The sequence below is a fragment of the Leucopleurus acutus genome, assembly GCF_964270905.1.
Source record: "Leucopleurus acutus genome assembly, chromosome: 15".
Taxonomy (NCBI): Eukaryota; Metazoa; Chordata; class Mammalia; order Artiodactyla; family Delphinidae; genus Leucopleurus; species Leucopleurus acutus.
The window spans coordinates 43,328,442-43,343,172 of NC_139157.1; the positions used below are offsets into that span (position 1 = coordinate 43,328,442).

General features: G+C 37.1%; 1 protein-coding gene across 1 annotated transcript in view; it reads right to left on the minus strand.

Annotated features, from left to right (window-relative positions):
* RFX6 (regulatory factor X6) overlaps positions 1–6,699 on the minus strand; it is a gene marked incomplete at both ends in the record, with an annotated part of 55,732 nt that extends 49,033 nt beyond the window's left edge. Inside the window, 4 exons of the mRNA XM_082856056.1 lie at positions 1,332–1,393; positions 3,073–3,196; positions 6,054–6,210; positions 6,477–6,699. Of these exons, the coding sequence (XP_082712182.1) occupies positions 1,332–1,393; positions 3,073–3,196; positions 6,054–6,210; positions 6,477–6,699 (566 nt within the window). The remainder of the gene's footprint in view (positions 1–1,331; positions 1,394–3,072; positions 3,197–6,053; positions 6,211–6,476) is intronic.
* Positions 6,700–14,731: the final 8,032 nt, after the last annotated feature.

Consider the following 14,731-nt stretch of genomic DNA (forward strand, 5'->3'; position numbering starts at 1 on the left):
GGATAACCACAAGTTACATGTGGGTATTAAGCATCTGAAATGTGACTAGTCTGAATTGTGATGTGCTGTAGGTATAAAATACACACGGGATCTCAAATACTTGGTAGGAAAGAAAGAATGTAAAATATCTCATTAATAATTTTAATTTTTATTATATGGTTAAATGATCATGTTTTGGATATGTTGGATTAAATAAAACTTAGTAAAATCAGTTTCATCTGTTCCATCTTACTTTTTTAATATGGCTACTAGAAATTTTTGATTTAAATATGTGGTCACGTTATATTTCTTTGGACAATGCTGAACTGGATGTTAGAGCCGAAGGAGACACTGGACAAACTAGAAAATAAGTGGCAGAAGAGGGAAGAGGACTTGGTAGTGTTGCAACAGAGAAGCTGTAGGGGAAGTTTTATGCATTTATTTGTTTTAAGAAGACATTATCAACAGGTTCAAATGCTAGACAGGTGCCTAGGAAGATCAGTAACAGTAAAAATAAGCCATTGAGTTTTTGCCCAGGTAAAGAAATGGACAGGACAGAGGCATGTGATCAGTGCTAAGGCAAGTGAGCAGATAGCTACTCTCAAGAAATAGCAGAGAGAAGCAAAATAACAGAGCAATAACAAAGAGTATAGCAGGTTTGAGATGATTTTATTTTATCAACACAGAAGAGATCTGGATATGTTTGTAGGCAGAAAGAAAGGAACAACTAAAAACACAGTGGACAGAAGAAATAATGGGTGAACATGAACCTGTAACTGGGGGTTCTACAGGGGTTGCCACAAGAGATAAGTAAAGCTAAAGTTATCAAGAGAGAGAATTCATGACTGCTTATTTTATATTTATATTTCCATTAAGTCATATGGGCATGGCATGTGTCTTGAAGGGAAAAGAGGGGAATATAAAGAAATTATTCTCTGGGAAAGAAAACCAGAGGAAGAACCTGGACCATGTTCAACCCCTGGCTTTGGCCTTGCTCTTTGGAAGTGTTGTGGATTCCATTTGGTCACTTATGTAGCCATATGTATTTCCCTTTCATGACACTGGTACCTTCAGTCGTGGCTTTAAGATTATAAAAATGATTCATTTAGATGATTTCATCAGAAAAAATAATATATTATGATTTTTCTGTGTAAGTTTGCTTTTTAAACATTATTTTAAAATCCACTTATTTTTCTTTTTAGGTCTTAGAATTGCTAAAAGTCTGCTTTATTAAGAAGAGAATACCTAGCTCTATTCACTGATAAAGACAATACTTGTTTCACATTGCATTAGTCCTCATATACAATGCATCATATGTACAGATCTGAAATGTGCTCATCCATGTGCCTTACTTTGAATGGCCTCTTGTTCCAAGCCGCCGAGTCGTCAAGAGGGGAAATTTTTGACGAATTGTCTAAAAAGAAAGTCAATTGCTTTAGTTTTTAGAAAGTGTGTGTTTCTGTTGCAAGCCTCTCATATTCAATTAATTCTAGAAAGCAAATGTTGAACTTTGAGTAAATATTTAGTCTGGAAAACATAATATCATACACATATTGATACATAATGACACCTCAGCAAAGGGAGGGAGGTGCTTTTTTGATGACATTGTTCTACTGCCCTTTTCTCAATGTCCAAAGCAGATCATACCAATATCTGCTCTTGCTTGATGTTACTGCCAAAGCAATTATTACTTCATGTATGTGCTTTGTGGGAAGATTTGGGTTTCTTTATAGTAATTCTTTGCAGAGATTTACCCACAATTAAGTATCTACCTCCAACCCTGAAAGGACATGGAAATTTTCTTTGCCTTGCCAGATCTTCAAAGCCGTGTTTGAAACTTTTTCTTTTCTACGTTCCTTTCTCTAAATTGCCTAAAAGTTAGCATTTGATTAAAGAACAAAAATCTCTTCTACATAAAACAGGGCTTTTAACCTGAATCTTAGGAGATCCATACATGATCTTCTAAAGGCTCCATGGCAAACTCTGTGTATTAATATGTGTTAATTTCTTGGGGACTGGCTCTGTAGTTTTTATCAGATTCTCAAGGTGTTTTATGGCTCCCCAAACAGTTAAGAATGACTGCCATAAGGGGCATTAATAAAATATTAAAGCTAAAATGCAGCCTCCTCATTTTACAGAATGAGTGAACTGAGTTTTGAGGAAGTTTAGTGCTTTTCAGGTCTCGCAACAAATTAGAGTCTAGGCTAGCACCTAAATCACTGGATTACCATGCCCTTATCACACTGTCTCCTGTAAACGATAGGTTTTCAAAATAAATTAATAAATTATTTTAGTTAAAAAAAAACTGGGAAGCCAGACCATAGTAATCATTATTTTCTAGACAACGAGTCCCTCTACAGGTTAGAATTTGGATTTCAGTTTATAAGAGATGCAATATTTGAGATCTAAGCTTCTTACAATTTTTCTGGGATATCCTTGGTTCTTAGATAATAGAGCAAGACAAGAACTTCAAAGAACAAGGCTCTCCCAAGAGATTGATATTGTTTCCTGATTCTTAAAATGAGATCAACGTATGTAAGTAGAGTAATGTCAGCTATATAGATTCCCATCCTAACCACACAGGTTGGGTAAAAAGGAATGTTTTTAAATGAGGGAAATTTAACCAATCCCATCACGACATCTTGGAGTTTGGAGTGTAAATATACTTAGAACAAATGGAGAATTAGGAGAACTATTTATGAAATACAATAAACACAGTCACCAATTACATTAACAAGATACTTGTCACCTCCACTTAATTCTGCTTCTCAATACAGGCCATACCATACTCTTCAATGTATCCATCTTTGAAAGGAAATATTATTGCTCAAATACAGCTTCCTTTAAGGTCACATTAAATCTTCTAATAGCCAGGGTTCTAATATTCAAAGCATATAGTAATTCAAGGTAAAACAAATAGTAGGCAACATCTAGGTTAAACATATAATAGTTCCAAATACAGCCAAGAGATTTCATTTACAAAACAGATTCTTAATATTTTATAAGAAAATTTGAACAGATAAGTTTGTTTCCATACTGTCTGCCTGACATGACTTCAGTTGTAAGGTAGTATAGCCAATATGTGTTATTTACCTTTCCAAAGGTGGCTGCACAGGCTGGCTCCAGTTTCTCTTTCCGGCAGAAATCTAAATAGTGTGCATAAAGGATGCACCGTGGTAAGCAAACTCCTTCACATACAATGTAATTCTCTTCAAGCCTAAGAAAAAGGGCAAAGAATTAGGTCAAACCTTTTCTTTATTTCTTCTTTCCTTTCCCCTCTCACGTTGATTTAATGCTCCTTTTGAATACAGACTCTATACAAATGAGTTCTTGAGCAGGCATGAGTAGACTTCTTTTATTCTGGATAATATTAAAAATATGATCACAAGGATTAAAGTTAGAAGAGCAAGAACCCCAATGAACACCTGCTAGTGCAGTTAAAATACCATGGCGAAGACAAAACCACTCCTGTGTGGTCCACATCCCAACGAATAGGTCTTACTTCTGTGTAAGTCTTCCCTGTTCAACACGCTTTGCTCTGTGATAATCAAATATGAATAGTGAAATTGAAGGTGATGGTTTTTAAAAATAACATTCTCAACACTAAACATTCTCTTACTTCTGTGTAAGTCTTCCCTGTTCATCACACTTTGCTCTGTGCTAATCAAATATGAATAGTGAAATTGAACGTGATGGTTTTTAAAAATAACATTCTCAACACTAAAGGGCTGCCAGGCTTCAGGTTGGCAAATGTCTATAATCTCTTACTTTCTTTCACAAACTAGTTCCAAACACTGAATAGTTAGGGAAGCATGGTGATACATTTATTTGCAAAATACATAAGAGTAAATTAACTTCACTTAAGTTCGAGATGGTACCGATCTATTTCTATCTCTACACTTTTTACTGTAATCAGTACTTACAATTATCTAAAAGATCCTGTACACTTGAAACATACTGTTATTCTCTATAGATGCCTCCAAACATGACATATAAATTCAGCTCCATATTATAAACATAATTATATAAACTTTGAAAATTTAGAAGTAATTCCATTTAATTTGGATGCCTGCAATTTCAATTACACACAATTTATATAAATGTAATAAAATATATTTAAGTGTTATAAATATCTGAACAGCAATCAGAACATCAGAACTTGTAGATTCTACTCTCAATTTTTCTAACCTTTCAGTAGATGATATTGGCTAAAATTTACTTATACTCTTTTTATGTAGAGTAAAATCATAATTACTACTATACAAGAGCAATGCAATATAGAATATGCACTCAGATTAAAATTGAGTGAAACTCTTCTAAACTCTTTAGATCTCTGATTTAACACGTTCCCAAGGTGCATGAGATAAAAGCTACAGGATGTGTTTCCTAAGCAGTAAAGTATCAGACATCCATTTTTCTATGACAAAGGAAAAAAATGAATCAAAACCCAATAAAATTTGCATACATAAAAGCAAACACCTAGTTGATGGTGAAAATTGAAGTTAGGCAGATTTTTCACTTTAATTTTCAATTCTACAGTTAATATCCCCGCTATAATCTATAACCTTAAAGAAAAAATTATCAGAAGGTAAATAACTCACCTAGGCTATTTTTTTTAATTATGTAACACTTTTTTAAGAGAGAGTATGGAGAATTCAAACAAAATGACAACATTTTATAGTTTCAAAAAATATGAAAATTACTGAGAAATATTCAACTATTTAAAACTATATTTTAATGACACGTATATAATGCCCACTTTTTCACCTGGCTATTTTGATGGTGTAGGCATTATTTTTGTCTTCAAAATACTGAAAAATCCTATACATAAGTATAATGTTAATTTTGGGTATGACTTTTTTCTTTAATTGTAATGCATTTACATTTATAAAATAAAAACCTAAGTTTGTTTCCATTCATTCAAGTTGAACTGAATAATGCAAGTGATCATTCAAAAGACCTTCATAATATATCTGAAGTCAAAACCTTTTAGCTCCAATTATCCTAAAAAAATAGTGTGTCCTAAATATTTCAGATAATTAGCTCAACTATTTACTGCTCTAGTAGATCCTTAACCAGTAAATGTGATATCAACTTCAATAGTTAAACCATAATTTTAGAAAGATATTTAGTTTATATTTCAAATATTTGAAAGAGTTAAGGATATAATTACAAAAATTTACTACATGCAAATTGTAATTCAGTGTTTAAATAAAATAAGATGTGCTACTTTTTTTAAGATATCGTCTTTTCTATTGTATTTTTCTAAGATTTAGATCACACTTTACATATAAACAGATCATGTAACTTATCAGCAAGTAGACATTTTTACTTATTTGCATCTTATTTGGAATTTGGAAGGAAATTTATAGTTCTATTTCTTCACACTACATAGAGAAGTATAATATTATGTTTTTATTTTAAATTTCTCTTCCTTTTAGAATACTATAAAATGTACTGTATATGTAGAGAGCCTACTGATAAACTCTTGGTTTTTAAAGATTTTCCACAAAATCCAATTAGTGATATTTCACTGTAATAAATCATATGTGAAAGGTAGTTGAACATTTATTTAAGTTAATAGCGTCATCTTAACTGATTTTTCTATGTCTTCTAGTTCAAACACATTTCATCTTATGGCCAATACACAATTTCGAATTTGCCCTCTACGGATAAAGGCACCGTTAAGATCCTTCCTCCTTTTAAGTTGTTTTTAAGAATCATGTTTTATAAACATAAAAATAACAAATATATAAGGACTGAATTGATTGCATGTTAAGCAAATAAGTAATAAAAAATTCATTATTGCTTACATTAGAAGAAATTATAGTTTTAGTCAATAATGAACAGAGTGATGGTTTTTATTTGTATTGCAGATCATTTTTCACCAGTACCAGAGTATGTCTCTATACCAAATATTCAGTGAAGACAATTTTTGGATGAATTTCTAATCGGTCTTTTAAACTTCTCCAAGAAAGTCTGAGGGAGAAGCAAATTGAGAAAAGCAAAGAATCTGAATATACTGACTTTAAAAATTCAACAGGTGCTTAAGGGTATCCTTGGGCGAGTCTTACCACTGCAGGGTGAGCTGAGTCTGCTTCTTTTTATCCTTCATAATCTGCGTGATGGTTTTCTTCTGAGAGAGGTGTGGATCGGTTGCTTTGGTTTTGCTGTCTTGATTGTCCGCAACCTCTTCTTCAGAGGAAAAGTTACCATTGCTTAAATGCATTTCTGATTGCAAGTTGAAAAGATGATAAAGAAAATCAGAATATACAATCAATTAATTAGCCTCTAAATGTATCTTGGCGTCAAACAGGGTGGCCTATGGGGTTCAGAGGAGAGCTATGCAAAATCCTTTCGACTTAATTTCTATTTAACAATCATTTTCCTAGGGGAAATATATGCGCGTTTGCGGTATGTTTCTTTTTATTATCGGATGCCCTGTAAAAAATACATCCGCGTCCCAATCACGTCCCGGGAGGGGGCAGAGCACTCACCGGCTTTAACTCCCACCGGCAGCTCCGGGTCGTCCCCTTTCTCCCCGCTGCCCAGCGCACCCCCGGGCTGCGCTTCAGCCGCCAGGTACACCCTTTCTTCGGGGAAAACGAGCAAACCCTTGCTCAGGAGCTGCACACAACACTCCTCCTGGACTTCGGGGGAAACCTGGGGAGAAGCCTGCACCTGCAGGAAGGCGTCTTCCAGCTCCGGGACCTTGGCCATCCTCCTGGCCACGGAGACTCGGGCACCCGCCGCTCGACCGGCTCCCAGCGGAGCCCCGAGGCCGAGGCGGGGCGGGGCGGGGCGGGGCGGGGCTGGGGACCCGGGGCCGCTGGGGCGGGGACGGAGGCTGCGGCTCGGGATCCCCCGGGCGTCGCGGAGAAGGAAGGCCGCGCACAGGTACGGCTCGGACAGCCCTGGGAACTGCGTGGGCCGAGGCGGGACTGACTCTCTCCACCTGTCTGCCATCCTGGCAGATGCTCAGCTTGGAACTCACTTCCTCACCTGCGCTCGTCGAGCCTGAGCAATGGAGTCCCATTCCCCACATCTCCTTTCCCCTCTTTCCTCCTTTTCTCTCATCTTGCCCTGGGACCGAGCACTCTTTCCACACCCAAAGCTCCCAGAAAGAACCAAGGCTGCTTCCGCGAACAGCCTTGACTCTGCAGGCCCAGGCCAGGAGAGGAGGACCCCAGAGCACCGCTCAGTCTTTGCACAACATGTCCTCGGTTGATTTATTCCTGGAGTAATCCTAGGGGGTGGTGAGGGCCCTTCTCAGTGACTTGGGACAGACGCCATCGCATCCCACAAGTGTCCAGAGGGCCCTGCTCCCGGGGCGCAGAATGCCGGGCCTCTCTGCCCTCCAGGATCTGGCCCTGAGCTTGGAGGAAAAGATACATTCACTCCCTACACGTTTTGTAATTTAAACGCGTCCCTGACGATCCTCACCTCTTATACCTAGTAGTAGTGCAATGGACGTTTGTTGAAATGAAAAATGAAAGAAATCGCCGTATTTCATTTCCAATCCAAAATGGCAAGAAAGTCATGTGGTTGAAAATATCTTGTTCTCTAAGAAGGAGAAGTCAATAGACTTGGGGTCTCTGTTGCCTGACTGCCACATAATCCTTCATTCCTTTCATCTTCTGTTCTTTTGACAGATAATGCCCTGTGCTTGCTATCTATATGCTTAGTGCTCTCCAGAAAGAGCAAGAATCCTGCTTTGGTTCACATCGCCTCACCACAACCTGCAACCTGTCACCCTCATCTGGAGCGTTAGAAAGATAAATCACCCTTGAAGTTTAATTTAATATTAAACTATATTACATCAAAATATAGCATAGAAAAAACAAAATGGGACCCAAGGTGATAGATGGCTGAAGGGTGGATTTTGGGGAGGAGTAATACAATCTAAGAGCATTAACTTGCCTAGGTGGCCAAGATTATGAGTGTATTTGACCCTTACCCATTTTTTTTAGCACCACTTATGGGAAAGGCACCACCTCTCTGTCAAAGGTTTTCTCCTTAGCTGTACCTCCAGAAGCTGGGTCCAGGCTAGGGCCATCCACCCATCCAGGCACCCAAAGTTCTGAGGCTATACCACCACCTCTCCCCACAACCTTGCAAATCAATCTCCTCTACCCAGTCCCCCCCACCCCCAAAGCCTCAGAGTTTTCTCAGTCCATGGGGCTTAGCTCTACAATACTAAACTTTAGAATCTTCCTTCTTTACAGAGACACCCTCAGACTCATTTTGTAAAGGAAGTCGTAGTGGTTAACTGTACACAAGACTCTGCCCACTTATATCACATAATCAGAAGAAAAACATTCAGGAAAATTACTGGGATTTTAAAAAAAATTTTTTAATAGCACTTGATATCCAGGTTGATTGTGTGTGTGTAAGTCATACAGACACTAAGTGAATATCTGGCACTTATCCAGAATTGATCAGTAAAAACACAAACCATTTAAGGCTCTAAATGAACTTTTTGCCTTAATTTTAAGTAAACTCTCTGCCTAACAAAATAACATGTAAGTTCTTTGTACTACTGGTCAGAGATAGAAATCTGAAAGACTTACAATAAGTAAAGAAATTTAACTAGTAATAAAAACACTTCTAATGTATAAAAGCCTAGGACAAGATGGCGGCAATGCTGAGTTATACCAAATGTTTAAAAAAGAGTTAATGCCAATCCCTCTCAAACTTATGTGATGCAGTAAAAGTGGTGTTGTGAGCAGGGGAAAAACAACTTCTATCATCCTAAATTGCCATCTGTGATAATTATAATTTGACCTCATGAGAACAATGTTTTAGACACATAATAGTGATAAGCAAGTCATAAAAACCTAGGCAGGAAAATAGGTAAATATAGAGAATGATCTTTTAAAATAGTGATTCTAAACATTTTGGTTTTTATATTCCCATTAAGAAATTTGTGTAAGCCATAGATTCTCTCCCCAGAAGAAGAAAAGCACACACATACACTCACATACAAAATTCTGCATGCAATTTGACAGATCCCAAAAAAAGAATATCTAAAACAGTTTATTCTGTTTGAAGAAAATAACACAACGATATACAAAACAGGAGATGCTTGGAAGTTCCCAGATGACATTACCTTCCTGACTGGAGGCACCACATTAAAGGGGAAAGGAATTTGGAGTCCGATACATTAGCATTCATTCTCTTTGTGACTCTGCGCACTTAACCTTTCTGTTTCTTTCTCTCTAAATTGGAAAAAAAATAGTACGTCATCTGTAGCAGACTCATGGGTGCTTGCCCAGATCCTCTTGGATCCCCCTCACATTTTCAAACCACCCTTTCTCCAGCTTCAACTTCCTTTTGTTTCCAGTAACCAGCTCCACCACGAACACCACCTGAAAGCAACTGAGACTCTTCTTTGGAGGAGCTGCCCTTGGCTCCTGGACCACCATTGCCCATAGGCAGAGCGAGCAAGCACCTCAGTGTTTATACATCCCCTGGGTAGCCCTTAGCCAATGACTGATGATTAAGGCGAATAAAAGTCCAGCTCATTAACCTCATGGTAGATAAATCTGAGTTGCAGTTTACAATCCAGAGCTCCTCTGTAGGATCAGGCTGAAGCATTCTCTGCTGGATAATTCCTGGAATCCCACCCTTGTTTGGCTACTTCCCCTTATCTGTCCTGCTATCCCTACTCCTTTACCTGTTTCTCCTAGAAACACTTTCTTAAAAATCACATTTGTAGATGACTGCTTGACTCATGTTCTGCTGACATAAGACACCACATTATAGCGCTGATGTAAGAATTAAATAAAACATTATAGGGCTTCCCTGATGCTGCAGTGGTTGAGAGTCCGCCTGCCGATGCAGGGGACACGGGTTCGTGCCCCGGTCCGGGAAGATCCCACATGCCGCGGAGCGGCTGGGCCCATGAGCCATGGCCCCTGAGCCTGTGCGTCCGGAGCCTGCGCTCCGCAACGGGAGAGGCCACAACAGTGAGAGGCCCACGTACAGCAAAAAAAAAAAAGCATTATAAAAATCCCTAATACAGTGCCTGGAACAGTAAGCATTCAATAAAAGGTACCTAATATTTTTATTCTGAAACTTTAGATTGCTTTCGGTGCTCATAGGCAAAAAAAAAGAAAATTTTTCTTTCATTGCAGAATGATTCTAAGAAACATCTTCCTCCTTGTCTAGACTCTTTCTGAGTGTAGTATGATCTGCAGTGACCGTATATTATGAAACTTTCTTCTGTGAAAGTTCATACCTCACCTAATTTTTTTATGTTCACCAAGATTACTTTTTAAATATAGAAACTACTTATTTTACCTTAAGGTAAAAAATATCATGTTGTTGCTACATTCAAATAAAAGTAAGATCAGTTGTGAACCTAACAACAGATCCCCCAAATACATGAAGCAAATACTGATTTTGCAAAGATGCTAAGACCATTCAATGAAAAAAAAATTGCCTTTTCAACAAATGCTGCTGAAACAACTGGATATCCACATGCAAAAGAAAACCTTTCCACATGAATCTGAAACTTTTCTTCACACTATGTACAAAAATTAACTCAAAATGGATGAGACCTAAATATAAGAGCTAAAACTGTACAACTCTTTTATTTTATTTATTTTATTTTTAAAATATTTATTTTGACTATGCTGGATCTTAGTTGTGAGATCTTTTTGTTGCAGTATGCCAACTCTTAGTTGCAGTATGCATGTGGGATCTACTTACCTGACCAGGGATCGAACCCAGGCCCCCTGCATTGGGAGTGCAGAGTCGTACTCACTCGACCACCAGGGAAGTCCCTAAAACTGTACAACTCTTAAAAGGAAACCTAAGTGTAAACCTGAAACCTTCATGACCTGAGACTAAGCAAATATTTCTTAAATATGACACCAAAAGCACAGCAACAAGCAAAAAAGATAAATTGAACTCCACTAAAATGTGTGCATCAAAGAACACTAACAAGAAAGTGAAAAGGAAACACCCAGAATGGCAGAACACTTAAAAATCATTTGCCTGATAAGGGTCTAGAATCCAAAATATATAAAGAGTTGTTATAATTCATCAAAAGATAGCAGCCCAATCTATAAATGGACCAAAGATTTGAATAGACATTCTCCAAAGAAGATAAACAAATGTTCTATAAGCACATGAAAAGATGCTCAATATCATTTTTCTTAGGGAAATGCAAATCAAAACCACAATGAAATAGCACTTTACTCCCACTAGGATGGTTATAATTTTTTAAAAGGAAAATGAAAATAAAATGTGGAGACATTGGAAGTCTCATACATTGCTGATGAACATGTAGAATGCAGTCACTGTGGAAAACAGTTTGGCAGTTCCTCAAATAATTAAACATGGAGCTACTATATGACCCAGTAATTCCATTCCAAGATATTTACCTAGGAGAATTGAAAACATATGTTCCCATCAAAACTTGAATACAACTGTTTATAGCATAATTATGCATAATAGTCAAAGCAGATACAACCCAATGTCCATCACTGTTGAGTAGATTAATAAACTGTGGTATATTCATAAAAAAGAATATTATTCAGCTATAAAAAATAAAGAAGAACTGATATATGCTACAATATGGGTGAAACTTGAAAATATAATGGTAAGTGAATGAAGTCAAATATAAAGGCCACATATTGTATGAGTCCATCCATATGAAATGTGCAGAATAAGCAAATCCATAAAGACAGAAAGTAGATTAGTGATTGTGAGAGGCTGGAGGTGGGAGTAACAGGAAGTGACTGCTTAATGAATATGGAGTTTCTTTTTTGGGTAATGAAAACGTTCTGGAATTAGTGGTGATGGTTGCACAACATTGTGAATATGCTAAAAGCCACTGAATCGTACACTTCAAAATGGTTAAAATGGTGGATTTTACCTCAATAAAGAAAAAATATTTAAATAGGCAAGTTCAGGTTATGAGGATATCTTACCAGATAAGAATGACTACTTAGTCCAAGACTTTGCTATGAAGAAAATTTACAAAGTTTGGACAAACTTCCCAGGCTTATTCTTAAAATTTGAGCTATTAGTTTTGCAATTTTCCTATAAATTTCAGCTAATTATGTCTACATTCCTTCTTCAAGTCTAATTTCTTCCTCCTTCAGTCTTGAGTGCCATGTTATTTTTTCCTTCCTTCCCTCCTTTCTCCCTCCCCCCCTTCCACCTCTTTCTTCCTTGTTCTTACTGCATGTAGGATGAGAAAGAAGTACTAGAAAACAAAGAACAAAGAAGAGATAAAGAAAGAAAAAGGATCAAAAAATGGCTGAGAGGATTGAGGGAGTCAATAAAAATAAAGATGAAATATGTCCAGTTGGTTAGAATTGAGTTGATGGCTCCAGTTTAGATGCAGGCAGAACCATTTTTTTTTCCCGTAACTGCAAATCAATGTAAAACGTCAATTAATTTGGGGAAAAGCCAGGAAAACGGGTTTCAAGGAAGCTATAGCTGGATTCCATCCGGGCAGTGATCAGGACCAGGAAAGGGAACGTGCCCTTGGAAATGGGATAAATGGCAGGTATTAATATTATTTAAAGGGAGAATCAACATTGCCTGGTGACAAATGGACAAGTCTTGCATGAAAAAGAAAAGATACTTCCCGGGTTGCAGTTTTTAGGAACTATGAAATAAAACAAAATAAAATAAAATAATTGCTATGTAAAATAATCACTCAGCTCCTTGCTTGACACTGAGCCAGAACTCACTGTAGCCATTGCCAAACACAGTTAGCAGGCAATTTCATGAATAACAGTTACCTCTTTTACCACCATCATTCCAAAGATAGACAGAGACTTAAGCCTGAACTGAAGTCAAGAGCTAATAACTCAGTCCTGAAGCAGAAGTGACTCTGCTGAGACAGTGCTGCTCAACCCCATTCAGGTGTCTAGACATTTCATCAGATTTTCCTAAGGGCTGTAATAAGATACTCTTCTTGCCTTGTAGCTCTCCATACTATAGACCCTGCTGAGTGACTGATGCTAATATGTTTATTTCTTATTTGATATGTTGTTTAGAAAAGTAAAAATGCCAGGATAGAGAGTACATATGTGCGTGTTATGTTACTCACTTTATTTTTCTCTAGATCAAAACTGCTTCAAAACAAAATTTAAAAAGCAGGGTAAATCTTATCTTTAGTAAAATTTTGACCTCTGGTTGTTTATAAATAAAAGATATTTATATAATTCTAGGGATGCATATATACATGTAAAATATATTAAAGCTTGAGAAATATATATATATTTATTACAAAGTTACTGTTAAAAATGGAGAGAGAGTATATTTCAAATATTTGAATATTCACTTATTTAGTTAAAATAAAATCACTCTACTCTTATTGAAAGTTACTTTGTTCAACCTTAATATCCAGGGTCTCCGGTAACCTTTATCCTTCACATGTAAATAACCACTTACTTCTCTCTCCATTTCAAATACAAGATAGTCTAACAGTCTTTTTTTAATATAAGACCAATTGTATGTTTGCAACAGTGAAGAAAATAGATTAGATTAGTCCATATATAATAGTAAATTATGTACTACTTTATGTGTATTTGAGAATTACTTCTTACATAGTGTTGTAATAAATACATACAGTAAAAAGGAAAAATATAACATGCAAATCAAATATTAGATGTATATGTTAAACCATAGCTGGTACATAGTAGATACCTACAAATATTTATTACAAAAACGAATGGAAAGTGGTAGCAGTTCTCCAACTTCTCTTCATTCACAAATAAATAAGACATGACTTCTCTCTTTCAATATTCTCAGTGAATTGGAGGAGGCAGACAAATTAGAATATAACAAGATAAATACTATAATGGTTACATGCACAAAGTGCTCTAAGAGCACAAAGGCAAGAGTGACCATCTCAGGCAAGGGCAGCCTCAGTCCAAGGAGGACAGTCAGAAAGCTTCACAGAGAACATCTGAACTAATTTTGAAGGATTGGTATGCATTCACAGGTGGAAGACAGAATAGAATGTATAGAGGCACAAAGGCAAGAAAGGGCTAGTTGGTGGAGTCAGTAGTTGGGTGTAGCTGGAGAATAAGGAGCATCACGGGACACGGAGGATCATGAATTGAGGTCAGATCTTGAAGGGTCTTGTTCAAGCTAAGAAATGTATAACTAAAAACAACAAGTCACGCTGAGAGATTTTAGGGAGAAAAGTATAAAGCGTGAGTGAATTGTGGATGAGGAAGGTTAGGAAGACCAATTGATAAAACAAAGGCTTAGACTAGAGCAACGGCAGTGAAAATGGAAAAGAAAGGAGTGATTCAAGAACATATTGAGGACGCATACATGGTGATGGTGATAGATTTTTACAGTATTGGCTCCTAATGATTCATGCATTCTCCATTCATACTTTTGGGTAATTCTTTACTATGTTGACTCTGAACTTGTCTATTAGCAAACATGCAAGCAGAGGCTTGAAAAGACTTATGCACTGGGCTCCACTTCTGTTGCTGATGCTGGAAACCCTGATATACCACCATGTGGCCAAGGCCAGGCTAGCTTGCTGGAGACATGTCAGACCCATCACTCCAGCTGCCACCCAGAATTAATTAATAGCAAGAACCAACTGCCAGACACATGAGTGATTTAAATGAAGCCATTGTAAAGTAACCAGCCTCCAGCTGACTTGCCAGTGAGTGCAGCTTCATGAGTGAGTCTCAGTGAAGCCCAGTCCAGCTGAGCTCAACCCAAATTGCTGACCCATAAAATTATGCACAAATAAATGATTGTG